The following is a 19,398-nucleotide window of genomic DNA, read 5'->3' as shown; positions in this document are numbered from 1 at the left end:
AGGGGTTACTGAAAGTTGTTTTGTCCGTGCTGGGTTCATTTTGAAATCATTAAATTGCTTATTCAAGGTGCATTAGAATTTTGATTCTTACGGTTTTTGAGGAAAAGTTTATTAATTCTCAGCTTTCAGCTCTCTGGCCTGTAGTTATCGTAGGTTATCAGTGCAAGACCAGAGTTGGATGTACATCCTGTAGGAAATATGGATACTTTCAAGCCCATTCTATCATGTATCTTTAATTTTGAGTTAATCGTGACCACATAGGCTTAAGGACAGGAATAATTTAATGTAGGTAATCTTTTTAATGGAAATTACAAAATTCTTCCTTTATGGTTCTGGCTATTCCTTAGATGAAAACATTTATTATTATTATTATTATTATTTTTGAGACGGAGTTTCGCTCTTGTTGCCCCAGGCTGGAGTGCAATGGCATGATCTCAGCTCACCACAACCTCCATCTCCCGGGTTCAAGCGATTCTCTTGCCCCAGCCTCCCAAGTAGCTGGGATTACAGGCGTGTGCCACCATGCTTGGCTAATTTTGTATTTTTAGTAGAGATGGGGTTTCTCCATGTTGGTCAGGCTGGTCTCAAACTGCCGACCTCAGGTGATCCGCTGTGGCCTTCCAAAGTCCTGGGATTACAGATGTGAGCCACTGCGCCCGGCTGAAAATATTTTGTATAATTGTAATAAGTCTTATTTTTCTGCAGAGGAATAGTGTCAGTGAGCTACCTCTGTCTAAACAGCTTTGAGATTTTCTAAGATGGCTAATTAAGTTTTTCTATATCAGTACTGTTTAGCTTCTGATTTTTGTTGTTGTATGATAAAAGTGTAGATTAAACAGACAAGGAAGTTAAGTTCAAATGTTAGAGAAAATTTCTAGAAAATTTGAAAACAGCGTAATCTAAAAGCTATTTCTCTATTCTGTAGGAAGCAGAATAGAAGTTTAAAGATATCTGAAGTATATGCAGAATTTTTAGCTGTAGGACAAATTCCATTTAGATAAAAGTACTACATTATTTAACTTGATTTAATTTTGTTAAATTAATAAACCCTAAAATATGGTTTATTTGGAGAAGTGTACCATATCTGGCATGGTACAATTAAGCTTAAGATTCATTTATCTTGGTTTCAAATAGAATGGCAGATAGCTGAACTTACACAGTTGTTTATCTCTTGGTTTTTGCTTGCTCGTTCCAAGTTTTGTATCATTTTTACTCAGAACAAATCAATTTAGCAGTAGTCTTCTACTTGGAAGTGGTTCTAATATCTAAATTAGGTGACCTTGGTTGTTTGAAAGTTAAAATAAGAACTGAGTTATAAATGGTAGTCATATGCAGTTCTCTGTAGTTCCCTAGAACTATACTGTATGCTATCACCATTTTTAACGTGTTTTCCAACTTTCAGCATAAAGTGCCATAAATTCGTACTTCAGGATTAAGATGTCCCTCCAGAACCAAGAGTCCCATGAGGCTGGAGGATCCCAGTATCTATGACATTAATTGTCAACAGCTCTGTAAATTTGTGAGTGAACATGATTTCTCACATGTCTGTCAGGACTTTGGTTGGGTTTCTTGAGGTTTTGTTGTAAGAAATGAATGTGAAAATGTGTGTGTGATGCCAGGTACAGCATAGCTGTATAATAATGATTAATGGAAGTAATTTTTGAATGTGTACTGTAGTGTCCTACTCTTCTGCATCTAGGACACTGTAGAGAAGCCCTTAGTCTGTCCAGAAAGCCCTGATTATCTTTCAGGTACTGATGCTGACAACTCATGGTTAGGAGACTCCTGTCTTTAAATGTTACCAGAGGTTCAGCTGAGCTTTATTCATTGCTGTTCTACTAGATTTTGAGATTATAGCTGTTTTGGATATCAGGTTTTAATTGTCTCTGCTACGTATTATGTTAATGGATGATCTTTTATCCTTCGGTGATCATCTCTGTTGTCATTTTCATGTCTTATATCCAGTCTGATCTGCTACCTAAAACTAAGTTCTCTTCATTCCATTTCCTTTCAGTTGACTTGCCCAAGATGAGACATATATGTATGTATTTTATATATATATATATATATATATAGTTTTTTGGTTTTTTTTTTGAGACGAGTCCCGCTCTGTCACCCAGACTGGAGGGCAGTGGCGCGATTTTTGGCTCACTGCAACGTCTCCTCTTGGGTTCAAGTGATTTTCAAGCCTCAGCCTCCCGAGTAGCTGGGATTACAGGTGTGTGCCATGATGCCAGGCTAAGTTTTGTATTTTCAGTAGAGATGGGGTTTCGCTATGTTGGCCAGGCTGATCTCAAATTCCTGACCTCAGATGATCCACCCACCTTGGCCTCCCAAAGTGTTGGGATTACAGTCATGAGCCACTGCACCCGCCCTCAGTAAGGCATATTTTAGCTTTGGGGAAGGGAATAATTTGAAATTGAAATACTCGGGAGTGCAGGCTACCTGTGTTTCGACTTCCTGATGTTTCTGTTCTTTTTTTTTTTTTGAGACAGGATCTGGTTCTGTTGCCCAAGCTGGAGTGCAGTGGCACGATCATAGCTCACTGCAGCCTCCAACTCCTGGGCTCAAGCAATCCTCCCATGTTGGCCTCCCAAAGTGCTGAGGTTATAGGTATGAACCACCACACCCAGCCCCTGCTGCAGCTTAAAAGTTCACAGTCAACTTTTAAAACTATTTTTATTAAAGTACAGCATAGAAGAATACATATATCATAAATGTACAGGTTTGTGTTTTAGCCTAAAGGTCAAGAAAGTAGAACATGATACGAATTCCCAAGAAGTCACTTTCAAACTTAAGGTTACCACTATTCTCACTTTGGACACCATGGATTTTGTTCCCAACCCTTAAAAAAAACAAAAAACTTCATATAAATGAAATCATACAATTTATCTTTATTTGTGATTGGCTTTTTTGCTCTGTGTTGAGGTATCCATGATGATATGTGGCAGTAGTTCATTTGTTGTCATTGGGGGTAATCTAGTACATGACTGCACTATAGTTTATTCTACAGTTGAGGGACATTTGGATTGCTTTCAGTTTTTGGCTAATATAAGTAATGCTGGTTCGAATGTTCTTGATTGTATTTGTTGATGTATTTGTTGTGGACATGTAATTTGTTAAATAGCGGAATTGTTGGGTCATGCGGTAAGCATATGGTCAACTTCTCTTGCAAAATGTTATTCTAAAATGTACTGATTTATACTTGTACCCACAGTGTGTGTGGTTTCCAGTTGCTCTGCATCCTCTGTAACACTCTAACAGTCTTAAACTGAACCCTTCAGTGCATTTGTCACTGGTTTTAATTTAACGTTTTCTGTGTTGTTTGTCATCTAAATGAAAAGGATTTTATTTTTGTGAAATTCCTGTTTCAATTTCTTGGCCATTTTTCAGTTGGGTTGTGTTTCTTGGTGATTTGTAGACGTTATGAAATCTGGATTTGAGCTGTGCTGGTTGTGTTGCAAATTGTCTCTTTAAGGGCTTATCTTTTTACTCTGCTAATGATAGTTCAGTATATGGTACCCCTTTAAAACAATGGTTAGGTCTTTTTGTATCCCACTTAGGTCATCTTTTCCAGTTGATCAACACTTGATTTCTTGTTATCTTTTTGGTAGTTTAATTGCATGTGGTCACAGAGTACAACTTGGTAAGATTTTAAATTTTTGAAATATGCTGACTTTCTTTATGGCCCAGGATATGTAGTCAAATTTAGTAAAGACACTTAAAAAGAATGCTTATTCTGCAGTTGTTGGGTTTGGTGGTCTGTGTATGCCCAGTTAGGTCATATGTTAATTTTCATATCTTTTCTGTTTTTACTAATTCATTTTTGACCATTTAGTTTGTCAATTTCTCTGAGATAAATGTATCACATTGTTCAACCCAAATGCCCATCACCTGATGAGTGGATAAACAAAATAGGTGGTATATCCATACAATGGAATACTATTTGGCCGTAGAAAGGGATGAAGTATTGATACATGCTATGACATGGGTGAATCTTGAAAACATGCCAAGTATAAGAAGCTAGTCACAAAGACCATATGTTATAATACTGCCTTTATATGAAATACTCCTGTGGAGACAGAAAGTATAAATTACTGGTTTCTTATGGTTGGAAGTGATGAGGCATACGTAGGTGATAGCTGTAGGGTATAGATTTTTTTTTGAGGTAATGAAAATGTTCTGAAATTGACTAACACATATCTGTGAATACTCCAGAAACCATTGAATTGTATACTTTAAATGAGTGAATTATGTGGTATTAGTTATGTCTCCATAAAGCTTAAAAAATTCTGTTGTTTTTGTGAGTATTTGAAAGGATGTAAGAATAGATGCATTTTTTTTTTTTTTACCCAGGCTGGAGTGCAGTGGCAATCTTGGCTCACTGCAACCTCTGCCTCCCAGGTTCAAGCGATTCTCCTGCCTCAGCCTCCTGAGTAGCTGGGATTACAAACACGCACCACCATGCCCAGCTAATTTTTGTATTTTTAGTGGAGATGGGGTTTCACCATGTTGGCCAAGATGTTCTCGATCTCCTGACCTTGTGATTCGCCTGCCTCGGCCTCCCAAAGCGCTAGGATTACAGACGTGAGCCACCGCGCCCGGCCAGATGCGTGTCTTTAATCTAGCATCTTACCTTCAAATCCTAAAATGTGATAAAATGCTGTATAACTGTATGTTCTATAATAAAGTCATTTATTTCAGAATAACAAGGGATATCAAAGATTTTGGAGAAGATTTCTGAGTTTCAGGTTAAGAAACACAAATCTAGTTTTACCCTCATTTTGCATATGAAAAATAGTTAATCTGGATAGGTTTGTCTTTGAAGTCAAATCTAGGTTTGAATCCTAACTCCCAGTAATCTGGATAGGTTTGTCTTTGAAGTCAAATCTAGGTTTGAATCCTAACTCCCAGTTTATTAGCTGTGTCAGTGTGGGGGGAAGGGAGACATCTGTAACCTCTTTTTCTGTGTCCGAAATAGGATTAAAATCTCTCTTCCTCACAAAATTGTTGAGTATTAAGAGAACTGGCATAGTAGTAGCTACCATTGATTGACTACTGCCTATATACCTGATGTTTGCATTTATATACATTCTCGTTTAATCCTTACAAACCATGTGTTCTGCCGTTCATTATATTATTATTTCGGATGGCTACTAAAGGGAAAATGAGGTGTCTAATAATGGGAGGCTAGTTAAATTATGACCTGTTTCTAGATATAGAATATCATGCAAATGGTGTTCTATGAAGATTTTCTCTTAGTTACTTGGAAATTGCTTGTCTTAGATAAAAGGATTATGTATCATATGATTTCAAATAAAGGAAAGAAAATGCAGATGGAAAAGCTTCAAAATATTTACTGAAGTGAAGTTTTGTGTTATCTTTATGCTTTTTTTTGGTATTTTTCAAAATGTTAGCAATGTGTATGGGAGTTGACAAAGGTAAAATAGATTTTTTAAAAACCAGTTGTTTACATTGGCTGTTGTAATTTGATTATGGAAAATTTTATTCATATACAAACGTAGAGTGTTAGGAACTTTCATGTACCTATCTCTGATTTTCAACAATGATACATAGCTTACCATGTTTTTTATATATGCCTTCCCTTCCTTGTCCCCGTAAGATTTTTAAAATCTCAGACATTCTATCATTTAATGTCTATTTATCGTGACAACCAGAAAAATGCCCCTATGTATTTCCAAAACACCTTCTTGGCAGCAGTTTCCTCGTCTATTGAGATCCATTGCTGTGGGACAGTGAGGTAGAGTGGTTTGAAGATGTGATTCTTTTCTGAATTTGGACTGATTTCCTGAGCCAGTCTTTTAATGTAGATTCCTGGGCCCACTCTGAAGCTTTCCTATTTGGGCAGTCTGGTAAAACCTAAGCATACTGGTGATTTTGGTAAAGATCTGAGAATAGTATAAGTAAGTTTTTCTTTATAGCATGATGCTCTTTTGTCTTGTAATGCCTAGACTGTTTGTTCCTTAAAGAAGACCACCAGAGTCCAGAGTCAAAGCCAAGCGGCAAGGATCTTTACTACAAGTTCGAACCTGGTCCCTCCTTTACACAGTATACAAGAGGGCCCCGAACAATGCGAGCGTTTGCTTTTTATAGCCCGAAAGTTGCAGGGGAACAAAGAAATGTTTTTGGCTCCCGCGCTTTCAGTAACTTTGAACGGCTGTCTCCTTATCGGAGACTTTCTAGGTGGTGTTTGTACTAGGCTCAAGGAGTTTTGAGCCCAGGGCTGAGGAATGTGCCTAGCTCCTTTCAGTCTGATTTTATATGTCTGGTCCCTGGAAAGCCTTCTTCAGGTTTTATTGGCTACTTTGTAGTCTTTCTTTAGTTTTCACTTATGGAAAGCCTTCTCTGACTTCCCTTTATGCTTCCTGTGGACTTCATGGTTTTACTTGACTCTCGTTGGGCTGTTCACCTTCAGGGAAAGAGTTGTGTCTTTTGTCTTTGATTTTCCATAGTACTGCTTATTAATATTGAATAAAGTAAGTGGGAAGGATGGTCAGTATAATACAGATTAAGTATACCTTATCCAAAAACTTTTTTTTTTTTTTTTAAAACAGACAGACTTGGGACCAGAAGTGTCTCAGATTTCAGATTTTTTTTTTTTTTTTGGAATATTTGCCTTATATACTTACTGGTTCAGCATTCCTAATGTGAAAATCCAAAGTTTGAAATGCTCCTGTGAGCATTTCCTTTGAGTGTCATGGATGCTCAAAAAGTTTTGAATGTTTGTGCATTTCAGAATTGGGGTATTTGCATTAGAGCTACTCCACCCCCAGGCCAAGAATATGAGATTGGCTGTGTATACTATATTCAACTAGAAAGAAAGGAACAGGACTGAAGATAGAAGTCTGAGGAATAGATTATTTTGGACGTAGTAAGAGCTAATTGTGACTCGAACTAAATCTGGTCTCGTTGACATAAAAAGAATAAGGATATTGGGAAGCAATGCATTGTTAGGCCTTAGCAGAGGATTGAACATAGGATATGTGCACTGTAATAAGACCTTTGTGTTAGAGATGAAGTGATAATCATTTCTTACTAAGATCAAGATACTGACATAAGAAGGACGCATCTCTATATTGTTTGAATTGGGAACTTTTTGTTTTGTTTTGTTTTTAGAGGCGGGATCTCGCTCTGTCACCCAGACTGGAGTGCAGTGGTGTGATAATAGCTCACTGCAGCCTTGAACTCCTGGGCTCAAGCAGTCCTCCTGCCTCAGCCTCCTGGAACATTGGCATTATGGTGTTTGAACTGTAGTGTCTGTAGTAGAGGCCTCTATGAGGTACCTCTAGAAACTAGACTGTATGGTGCTGTGCAAACAACTGTAATACATACTTACTTTATTTTTATTTAGTTTAAGGAAGAAATCTCTAAACGTTTTAAATCGCATACTGACCAACTTGTGTTGATATTTGCTGGAAAAATTTTGAAAGATCAAGATACCTTGAGTCAGCATGGAATTCATGATGGACTTACTGTTCACCTTGTCATTAAAACACAAAACAGGTATGGTTTTGGAAGATGTACAGCTTTAAAATCGTGGATAAATGTTCATACTTCTAAAAGTAACTAGTGTTGGCTGTAAATTACTTTCCCTGTCATTAATATTTAAATAGTTAAAATTCTTTCCTTGCTGTCGATAATGATTTTTTTTAAAAAAGTGATTCCATGTTAATGCTTACATGATTGTCAGATAACCATTTCATATTTTTCAAGGTTCATTGGTATTTAGTTATTATATCTAAATTATTTGCATTAGAACAAGCAAGTTTTTAGCTTTTCTCTCTTTTTTTGAAACGGAGTCTCACTTTGTCGCCCAGGCTGGAGTGCAGTGGCGAGATCTTGGCTCACTGCAAGCTCCGCCTCCTGGGTTCATGCCATTCTCCTGCCTCAGCCTCCTGAGTAGCTGGGACTACAGGCGCACACCGCCACGCCCGGCTAATTTTTTATATTTTTAGTAGAGACAGAGTTTCACTGTGTTAGCCAGGATGGTCTCGATCTCCTGACCTTGTGATCCGCCCGCCTTGGCCTCTCAAAGTGCTGGGATTACAGGTGTGAGCCACCGCACCCGGCCCAGCTTTTCTTTTAGTAAGGAAATTTTTAGACAAAGATCGTGAATGACTTATCTCCTTAGCAAACCACAAATTGATAATCATATTAAGTCTAAGGAACTTTTTTTTTTTTTTTTTTTAAAGAGAGAAGGTCATGCCGTGTTGCCCTGGCTGGGTTCAAGTGATGCACCCATGTCAGCCTGGGACCGTAGGTGTGCCACAGTGTCCAGCTGGCACCACCAGTTTTAAAGAGATACCTTTGTGTATCACTACAAAAGAATACTGCTAACTGAATTGATGTTTTCTTGTCACTTAAAAGGTTTATTTTATACTTAGTGAAAGAGCTCCTTTAGACTTACGTGGGTATGGAATTTTATCATATCACTCTTGCATGACATACAAAGACTTAGTTGTCAGTGTCCATATTTTCTCATACAGTATCAAACTCTGTTCTGTCAAGAGTGTTGATGGTGTAGCATTTCTTAAAAGAGCTCTCCAGTATTTTCTCCAGGATTTTGTTCCAAGCCATTAACACTCATTCTGTAAGTTTTTATGCTGGTATTCACCAACAGCAAATACTTGCTTTACTCATTCAAAATATTCCTTCTATTTTGGTGCTATTCTGAATACATGATAACTTCTCTCAGTGCCGATTAATGGTGTAATTTTTTTGAAGACACTTAATGTGGTAATTAAGCCTGTCACGTATGGTACAACAGTGTAGCCAGGCATTCAGTTGAAGTCATGTAGACTACATGTGCAGGAATGTAGTTGATGCCTGGCTGTCCGCAGTTGGAAGACAGATCCTGATTTCAGAGATGTTAAAATGGAAAAATGTGTGCTTAGCTAAAGTCAGGGAAAGAAGCAAGGAGTGAGATTCAAAACTCTTGTCTGGTATCATATGGAAAGGTTTTCTTTATTTCTTTACTTTTTTTTTTTTTTTTTTTGAGACGAATTTTGCTCTTGTCGCCCAGGCTGGAGTGCAGTGGCACGATCTCGGCTCACTGCAACGTCTGCCTCCAGGCTCAAGTGATTCTCCTGCCTCAGCCTCCCAAGTAGCTGGAATTACAGGCATGCGCCACCATGCCCAGCTAATTTTGTATTTTTAATAGAGATGGGGTTTCCCTATGTTGGCCAGGCTCGTCACGGACGTCTGACCTCAGGTCAGGCCTCCCAAAGTGCTGGCTTTACAGGCGTGAGCCACCTTGCCTGGCTTATTTCCTTTTAGAGATAATACTAAATAATAATCAGCCCAGGCACAGTGGCTCACACCTGTAATCTGAGCACTTTGGGAGGGTGAGGCGGGGCCATCACCTGAGGTCAAGAGTTCCAGAGCAACCTAGTCAACATGGTGAAACCCCATCTCTACTAAAAATACAAAAAATAGCCCGGCACAGTGACGTGCACCTGTGGTCCCAGCTACTCAGGAGGCTGAGGCAGGAGAATCGCTTGAACCTGGGAGGGGGAGGTTACAGTGAGCCGAAATCATGCCACTGCACCTCCAGCCTGGGTGACAGAGCAAGACTCTGTCTTTAAAAAAAAAAAAAAAAAGTAATAATTATTAATCATATTGATTGACTTTCTTTTGGTGAAGTCTCTCACTTTTTATTGTTTTCAAGAATTTCAGGGGCCTTAGTAAAACTGGCTCATAACCCTCAAAAACTAGAAGGGGATAGATAAAAAAGTTGTGGGTTTTTTTGTTAGTTTGTTTGTTTTTAAAGAGTCTCACTGTCGCCCAGGTTGGAGTGCAGTGGTACAATCTTGGCTCACTACAACCTCCACCTCCTAGGTTCAAGCAATCCTCCTTCCTCAGCCTCCTGAGTAGCTGGGATTACAGGCATGCACCACCATCCTGGCTAATTTTTGTATTTTTTGTAGATACAGGGTTTTACCATGTTGGCCAAACTGGTCGTGAACTCCTGACCTCAGGTGATCACCTGCCTCGGCCTCCCAAAGTGCTGGGATTACAGGCGTGAGGCACCACACCCGGCCAAGATAAAGAAGTTTTTTATATAGTCAAACTTTGTGGGTGTAACTGGTTACTGACTTCCCTCTTATGAAATAACCTATCTCCCTCTGTTACATAAGCAATATGATTAAAACTAATGAAATATTTATGTACGTTATACTCAGAGAGAAGGGGCAATTGCAGCATATTTTCTATTTTGCAGGATTTTATTTTATTTTGTACTTTTTGTTCCTAACGCTTAGTTTTCTCAGGCTTTTTATTAAATGATAATTTGATTTCATCTGAGAGTTTACTCTTTATTTCTAGATGTCAGGATTTCAGTGGTTCTTTCAAAAATAATCAGCTCTACTGCTTACTCTGTGATTAATTATTTTCCCTAGGCCTCAGGATCATTCAGCTCAGCAAACAAATACCGCTGGAAGCAATGTTACCACATCATCAACTCCTAATAGTAACTCCACATCTGGTTCTGCTACTAGCAACCCTTTTGGTTTAGGTAAGTGTCTTTAGTTATCTCCATAGGGATGGGAAAAAATACTCCTTTCCCTTCCTGGGTAGCTTCAGATAAAATGAGAAAAGAAAACGTATGTCACTTTAACAACAAAAATTTAAAAAAAAACTTATATATTCCTATAATTGTAGATATTAAGGAAATAGGTAGGGATATGGATATTCTTACATATCAGTTGGTGCCTTTCTTTTTAATAATGAAAGAGATGTAGTGTGTGTGTACCTGATCTGACTACCACATAATTTAGTATGAGTAAGATTAGCTGGTTATTTATTTATTTATTTTTTTTGAGACGGAATCTCGCTCTGTTAGCTGGTTATTAATCATAAGCCAGCATCCCTGAATCATAATTTTTTCATTAGTAAAAGGAAAGAATCAGACTGCATTAGTTAGTTTGTAACTGTCCTGAACACATGGAAAGGGGTCTGGGAAGCCAGCCTAGCCTAAAACTGCTTTTGCTTTTATTATATTAGTTTTGTTTTATTTTTTAAGAGAGACAGGATCTTGCTCAGTCACTGAGGCTAGAGTGCAGTGTTGCCATCATAGCTCACTGCAGCTTCAGACTCCTGGCTTATGGCGTCCTGCCTTGGCGTCCCAAAATGCTGGGGTTACAGATGTGAGCCACTGTGCCTGGCCTGTATTAGATTTATATATTGAGGTTCTGTGGAAGATTTTTTTTTTTTTTTTTTTTTGAGACAGAGTCTTGCTCTGTTGCCCAGGCTGGAGTGCAGTGGCGTGATCTGGGCTCACTGCAACCTCCGCCTCCCGGGTTCAAGCGATTCTCCTGCCTCAGCCTCCTGAGTAGCTGGGATTACAGGAGTGTGCCACCACGCCCGGCTAATTTGTTTGTATTTTTAGTAGAGATAGGGTTTCACTGTGTTAGCCCAGATGGTGTAGATCTCGTGACCTTGTGATCCCCCGAAGTGCTGTTATCCATTATCTTTTGATAATAGATAGCCAATCTCAGTGGCTTATTACAACAAAGCTTCATTTCTTGCTACATTTTTCTGCATGCTACTTGCTTTTTACCGGTTTGTAAGGTGCCCGTCCATATAGTCCCTCAGGGACTCAAGGTAATGAAAGTCATTTTTCATTCTGCTGTATTATAGCTCTACCGTTTGGAACATGGCAGAAGAGACAGCTAAAGGGTTTTAAGTTGAACCTGCTGTACTTTGACCAGAAGTGGCACATACCATTTCTTGTAGTGCTTTGGCATTTCACATAGGCCTGTCCAAGTGCAAAAGAAATAATAAGGCTGCAAAATGAAATGTTTGGTGAGCACTGCAATCTGCTACTGTAGTTAGTCATACTGAAGTTTTTGTGGTTTCAAGAATGCATTAATACATTTATCTCTGTGCTTTTTGTATATGGTGTTCATTGTGCCTAGTATTCAGTCCCCCTCCTAACCTTCTTTACGTTTCCTTGCCAGAGTATTTATGCTCCAGACTCATTAAGTGTCGTCTCTTCTTCTGAAAGTAGGCATTCCACTTAGGTTATATTACCATAATATCCTGTGAATATTCTTTACTGAAGTGTACTTAACATCTGTGTAGACATTTATTTTCTTGTCTGTCTTTCCCACTAGATTGAGTTCTGAGAATGTCTTTCTCTTTGCCTTATTCTCAATACATGTGTAGCACAGTCTCTGGCATATATAAAAAGTGCTTAGTAAGTGAGGAATGAATGCATTTGGTTGGTTATGTAATTTTACAAAGTAAACACTTTGTGATTACCAAAGTAAGCACTTGGTCATCCTGTTGCTCTGTTAGGTTTCTCCTTGGTTTAAGTCCTCCAAAGAGAAATCTATTTCCAGGTGTTCCCTGGCTTTCTGTATCCTTGATTGGCAGTATCAGCCCTCTTGTACCCAGAGTTTATAGGTGAATTCTGCTTCCTGTTAATAGAACTTAAACTAGTCTTTTGGAAAGATTATTAGAAGTATAGTCTGGTGTGTGTATTTATTATTTCTTCCTTTAGCTGGCATATTCTGGAGTGTTTTTTTCTGACACCAGCCAGTTGTCCAACACCAGCTCTGTGTCCAAGATTCAGTTTCTTTTCTGATACTGCCTACCTACAGTTAGTATCCGATCTCACAAGTTAGCAGACTTAGTCCTGCAAGACTGCCCCTACTTCAGATACTAGTCACAAGTTCTAGGCCACCTGTACTTCTGACTGACCAGTTCTAAATTGGGGGTTCCCCTGACCTCCTCCTCAGGTTCAATAATTGCTAGAATGGCACCTGGAACTCAAGAAAACACTTATACGTTTACCTGTTTATTATAAAGGATACAACTCAGAAACAGACAAATCTTGAAAGAGAATTATAAGGGCACAAGGTATGTGGGGCATGGAAGTTCAGCTCAAAGGTTCCAGGTCCCCTCAGCGCACAACTCTCCTAACACTCAGATATGCTTTTCATGTTGAGTTTTCTTAATCTTATTGTTCAAGAATTTGCATAGAGCTCTATCTCCAGCTCCCTTCCCTCACTTTCTTGGTGGGTGGGGCTGAAAGCTTCAGCCCTTTAATCACTTTGTCTTTCTGGTGCCCAGCTCCTTTCTGAGGCTATCCAGGGGCCTAAGTCACTTCATTAGCATAATTTTCAAAAAGGGCTTGTAATGAATAATAAAAGATACTCCTGTCACTCAGAAAATTCCAAAGGTTTTAGTAACTCAGGATCAAGGAGAAAGACCAAATATTTTTATGTATTATACTACACACATGAAAATATATTTTGTTGATTTTATTACTTAAATTTAATAACCAAAGTGTAAATTTTTGGCTTATTTCAATGATAGGAATTAAATATTAGTAATAGGTATTTGATTTGTTTTTAAATGATTTCTTGTGATAGACTGTTGGGTCAACTAATACTTTTTTGCATCTTCATAGTTTATGTCATGTTAATGATAAATTTTCTGACTTTGGTTTGTATGTTTTTGCCCTTTGTCTTCTTAGGTGGCCTTGGGGGACTTGCAGGTCTGAGTAGCTTGGGTTTGAATACTACCAACTTCTCTGAACTACAGAGTCAGATGCAGCGACAACTTTTGTCTAACCCTGAAATGATGGTCCAGATCATGGAAAATCCCTTTGTTCAGAGCATGCTCTCAAATCCTGACCTGATGAGACAATTAATTATGGCCAATCCACAAATGCAGCAGTTGATACAGAGAAATCCAGAAATTAGTCATATGTTGAATAATCCAGATATAATGAGACAAGTATGTGGAAAGTTCTTTCAATTTGTTTAGCTAAAAAATGATATATTTGTTATTTAATTTTCTGTGATTAACGAGATTGTCCTATATGTATGGTTAAGCTAAAGAGAGAAATCCTTATCTTTGTTTAAGAAAACTCAGCAAAGCCCTAATTTGGCTATTTGAACTCTGAATTTTCTGTTAAATTGAGGGATCTTTGTAAATAGTTTATTTTAAAGGATTAAGAATCAAAAAGTCCAATGTTGGAGATGGGAAATTCACTCATAATGAAGTGCTTCCTTCTTTATGTTATTTGAATGCTAAGTTCCTTTTTTGAGGTGAAATACACCAGGGATTATTTAAAATAATCTCCTGCCTTGTATATTGAATACAAAATTGCAACAACTCTAAAGCTTTAATTGGTTTTTATTTGTGATTCTAGAATCAGACAACACCTCGTTTTATAAAATAGAGTGTTCCCATGAGCTGAGCAGAAGAGGTTGGCTTTATAGGCATAAAAGGGCTGAAGAAAGCAAAAACGAACAAAAAGCAGATGGGTCATTTCAAAGTTACTTTCCTAATAGGGTTAAAATGGAGGGAACTCTTTCTTGTTACAGTGACTCACGTTGACTGCAGCTTACTCTGGTTTTGAGGGGGAAACTGGCCCTTTTCATAGTTGACTTGATTACATGGCACTTGGCACAAGTGGCTCCATTTTGGTTTGGTCTGGTCTGCTGGGGCATAGTGCAGGAGGCTGGTCCAAAACAGTGGCCTCCCATAAACTTTGTTTAATGGCAGTTAATAAAGTAATTCATGTAATTCATGTGTATTTCAATGCCTTTTTTCTCTTTTTTAATTTTTTCGGAAATCTTTTTCTTAGACGTTGGAACTTGCCAGGAATCCAGCAATGATGCAGGAAATGATGAGGAACCAGGACCGAGCCTTGAGCAACCTAGAAAGCATCCCAGGGGGATATAATGCTTTAAGGCGCATGTACACAGATATTCAGGAACCAATGCTGAGTGCTGCACAAGAGCAGGTGATCCACTGGCTCCAAGGTTCAGGCCAAGGAGTAGCTTCTCTTTTAACACAAATATGTGTATGGCTGAGGGTAGCTTTTATATGAGGAATGTGGTTTTCAGTTTTTAAAAAGTTTAGTGGCCAGGCACGGTGGCTCATGCCTGTAATCCCAGCACTTTGGGAGGCTGAGGCGTGCAGATCCCGAGGTCAGGAGCTCGAGCCCATCCTGGCTAACATGGTGAAACCCCGTCTCTACTAAAAATACAAAAAATTAGCCGGGCGTGGTGGTGGGCACCTGTAGTCCCAGCTACTTGGGAGGCTGAGGCAGGAGAATGGCGTGAACCCGGGAGGCGGAGCTTGCAGTGAGCCGAGATCGCACCACTGCACTCCAGCCTGGGCGACAGAGCAAGACTCCGTCTCAAAAAAAAAAAAAGGTTTCTTGTCCTATTTAAAACAAAAGCTTATTATTTGTGATTTTTTTGTCTTTATTACAGTTTGGTGGTAATCCATTTGCTTCCTTGGTGAGCAATACATCCTCTGGTGAAGGTAGTCAACCTTCCCGTACAGAAAATAGAGATCCACTACCCAATCCATGGGCTCCACAGACTTCCCAGAGTTCATCAGCTTCCAGCGGCACTACCAGCACTGTGGGTGGCACTACTGGTAGTGCTGCCAGTGGCACTGCTGGGCAGAGTACTACTGCGCCAAATTTGGTGCCTGGAGTAGGAGGTATGCTTATAACAACTCAGGCTTTTTTCTTTGTTGTCCTCACTTACACAATTAAAACATTGTTTATACTCTTATTCTTTGTGCTTTTGTGTGTGTGTGTATGGTGAGTATCTTTTATAAACTATCTTTTTCATGTTGTTTTTTTTTTTGATACAGAGCCTCACTCTTATTGCCCAGGCTGGAGTGCAGTGGCACAGTCTTGGCTCACTGCAGCCTCCACCTCCTGGGTTCAAGCGATTCTTCTGCCTCAGCCTCAGCCTCCTGAGTAGCTGGGATTATAGGCGCCCACCACCACGCCTGGCCAATTTTGTATTTTTAGTGGAAACGGGGTTTCTCCATGTTGGTCAGGCTGGTCTTGAACTCCTGACCTCAGGTGATCCGCCTGCATCGGCCTCCCAAATTGGTGGGATTATAGGCGTGAGCCACTGCACCTGGTCGCATTTTTTTTTTTTAATGGAAGCTTTAAATGTAGAGAGAACACTTAGTTATCTGTGTGGTTGTTACTAGAGCACATGTTTGCTGTCTTTAGCCTGGTTTTGTATTTTTAGATCAGTAGATTGTCAAGCACGCGTCTTGAGGTCAAGGCTATACTGGCTGCATCAGAGCACCTGCCAGATTTATTAAAAATCAGATTCCCATATCTTACCCTCAGACTTTGTGGAGCTGAATTTTTCATAGTGGGGTTAAGATGTGTGTTTGTGTAAAGCAGATTCTCATGTGTGAACAGGTTAGAAATTTACTTTTGTCCACTTTTCTGTAGACTGGACTCAGTAAGTAGGTGTCTTCCTTTCAGCTGTTCAGATACTACATGCTGATGTTTTATCCATGAATTAGGTCCAAGAGCATTAGGCATAGTGACAGTTTTGGTCCTAATGCTTGGCATATAAGTAGGAAGAAATGAGGCATGGGAACACTTCCCTAAGATGAGACAGACTGGGTATGTTTTAAAAGTTGCCTGTACTTTGGCAGAGAAAGTGGAAAGATGAGGTGCTGAATGAAGAATTTTTAAAAATTCATTCCTGAAAGAAGAATCAGAATGAGAAGAGTAATTAATGATCACAGTTGATATATATTCTTTTATAGAATACAGTGGATATCTTGAGATTTATGTATATAATATAGTTTTTGTAAAATCTGAATACCATTTTAAAATCAATAAAAAATAATCTGTTCTATATTCTACTTAATCCTTGCTTGATACTTACTAACAATTTTTTGAGAGGGTTGCATTGTTCTTACTTTAAAGGATATAGAGCAGGCAAAGATTTAATCATATTTCCTGACTGGTTAGGCTATTGTTTTCTTTCCCTTTACCATGGTTGTCTACAGTAATAACTTTTGTCTAAAAAACCAAAAACCAAAAATCAGTTTTGCAACCTTTTACTCAGATATTTAATGGTTTGATACTTTTAACATTTCATGTTAATATTTCCATCAAAGGAAAACAAGAAATAGCAAGAATGAACTTTCTGTGCTGTGGCCTATCAGATTGTCAGCATATTTGTACAGTATTATGATTCTTACTCAACTGTGACATTTGATGCATACATATATGCACACACATACATGTAAAGATGAAATTCTTGACTCTTTTTTGGTCCTGTAAGCACTTACTCTAGAATGTAAGGAAGTGTTAGAGCAGGAGTTGACAGATTTTTCATGTGAAGGGTCAGATAATACTTTAGGTATTGCTGGCCAAGAGGCAAAATGGAGAATATTGCATCAAAAGACAAATTTCCACAAATTTTTTAATTGACAAAATAAAAAATTTGGTAATATTTAGTTACAATATTTTCCTTATATCTACTGATAAGAAGAATGGGACTTCTTTGGGGGAATAACATTTTGCTTAATTGAGGTTCAGTGTTCTGTTTACCAAAATTGCAAAGTTCATCTGTTAATAGTGATATGTAATGAGACTTGACTGACTTTATTCAAAATACATACTCATTCCAAAAGCATTTGATTTTAATAGCATATTTATCAGTTTGGAAGGCATTTATAGAATTCCGTTAGATAATGTTGTTTTTAACATGCCATTACATTCAGATTAATCACTTCAAAGCGAAGATTAGATAGTAGCTCCTCAATTGCACAGTTAAGTGAATTTTGAAATGTGAATTGCCTTTGCATTTGCATTGAGGTCTGAAAAATGTTGCTGGTAGTATGAGCTCAAAAGTAAATATTCAAATTTGTGGGAATGGAGATCTCATTTCTCGTGATTTTTTTTTTTTTTTTTTTGACAACATAGGAAGTCTGTAAAGCACCTTGACATTAGTTGTGATTCAAACAATTTTAGTTGTCAAAATGACTTTAGTATGATCACACATGAATGCTGCTTTGATTTGTAGTTGTAGGTTGAATTCATGGAGAAGCATTACGAAGTCTCTAAGAAAAACGAATTCATATAGTAATTCAGTGTTTGGTTGTTGGTAGGTTGACAGGGTGGTGGTTCTCATTTACCAAAATTTTAGTCTTTGGCGTGAGCTGATAGAATAATGCAATGAAACTTTACATCTGCTAAGTCACCATCAACCTTTTGTGTGGTTAGAATGTTGAGCTATTGTCAGATATATATAATGTCAGAATATTGAGCTATCATTAATAAAAGTAATGAAGTTGACTATGGTTAAGTTCACAGGAGTGAACAATGCTCCTCGTTGATACTCCTGGTTCAGTAGTATGTGATCTCCTGGTTCAAGATAGATCAAAATATTTTCCAGAGTAGCTCCTGAAGAATAAGACAGTGAATAACTATAGTCTTTAAGGTTAAATACCTTACATTTTTATATGCTTTGAAAACATGTCCAACTAAGTCCTTTTAATTCCGCACGTAGCAGATTCTACTTCAAGTTGTATAAAATTCGTATTTCTCAACTTTTTAAAAAATAGTCTTACCCTGGTTGTTCCATTCAGATTATTTATAGAGGATAATTTTTTGGTCACTTCAAACTTGCCATTGATTCCTCATACAATTGAGCAGTATCAGTAACATCTGTCAGCTCATCAGGAACTTAGAAATAGCACTCAGAATCATTTGCATTGTTTTTAAATTGAATATTGATATCCTTAACTCTGAGAAAAACTGTTCTTCCTGAGAGCCGAGTAGACTTCAGTGAGTTTATTTTCTCTGGACACATTTGGTTACTGCAATCAAGATTTAATTAACTGTTAGTCATGACTAGTACTTGGCTTTCTTTGGCTAACAAGTTACTTGGAAACTTAACTTTGGTTGCAGTCTTACTTTCATTTTTGTGAAAAAGTGGCTATGATGAGGTATTTCGTTTTAAAGTTTATATTTTTTCTGACCATTGCTTTTCTGTGAGTGGGGAGTATTGTGATGAGTAGTTGTACCGGAAGTGTTTATATATGTTGTATTCTTTCAGTGTCATTGCATAAGAAACACAAGTTTTGCCATCTCATTTAATAAAATATATTCCACTGTGCCTTAGAAACCTGACATTTGTAACTCCCCTTCTTCCTTTTTTCTTGTTCTGGCATGATTGGTATATACTGGTTATTATTTTTTTTAATGCTGCAGTGATTTTGTGCTGCGTGAGTATAATTGATTCACTGTGATTTGTAGTAGTATACTGAACAACAGTATGAAGGAGGCCAGGTGTGGCATGGTGGCTCACACTTGTTATCCCAGCACTTTGGGAGCCTAAGGTGGGTGGATTGCTTGAACCCAGAAGTTTGAGACCAGCCTAGCCAACATGGTGAAACCTCATCTGTACAAAGAAGACAAAAAGTAGCCGGGCATGTTGTGCAGCTGTAGTATGGCTACTTGGGAGGCTAAGGTGGGAGGATTACCTGCACTTAGGGAGGTTGAGGCTGCAGTGAACTGTGATGGCGTCACTGCACTCCAGCCTGGGAGATGAAATGAGACCCTATCTCAAAACAAAACAA

The 19,398-nt window shown here is 38.3% G+C and overlaps 1 protein-coding gene across 2 annotated transcripts in view; it reads left to right on the top strand.

The window, feature by feature from the left end:
* The window catches only part of UBQLN1 (ubiquilin 1), a 48,762-nt gene that overhangs the window by 15,463 nt on the left and 13,901 nt on the right, over positions 1 to 19,398 (top strand). For both annotated transcript variants that reach the window (XM_025359160.1, XM_025359161.1), the window contains exons 2-6: positions 7,373 to 7,524; positions 10,419 to 10,534; positions 13,502 to 13,764; positions 14,621 to 14,779; positions 15,255 to 15,489. In XM_025359160.1, the coding sequence (XP_025214945.1) occupies positions 7,373 to 7,524; positions 10,419 to 10,534; positions 13,502 to 13,764; positions 14,621 to 14,779; positions 15,255 to 15,489 (925 nt within the window). The remainder of the gene's footprint in view (positions 1 to 7,372; positions 7,525 to 10,418; positions 10,535 to 13,501; positions 13,765 to 14,620; positions 14,780 to 15,254; positions 15,490 to 19,398) is intronic.

The sequence above is a fragment of the Theropithecus gelada genome, chromosome 15 (assembly GCF_003255815.1).
Source record: "Theropithecus gelada isolate Dixy chromosome 15, Tgel_1.0, whole genome shotgun sequence".
NCBI classification, from domain to species: Eukaryota; Metazoa; Chordata; class Mammalia; order Primates; family Cercopithecidae; genus Theropithecus; species Theropithecus gelada.
This window is presented reverse-complemented; position numbering and strand designations above follow the sequence as displayed.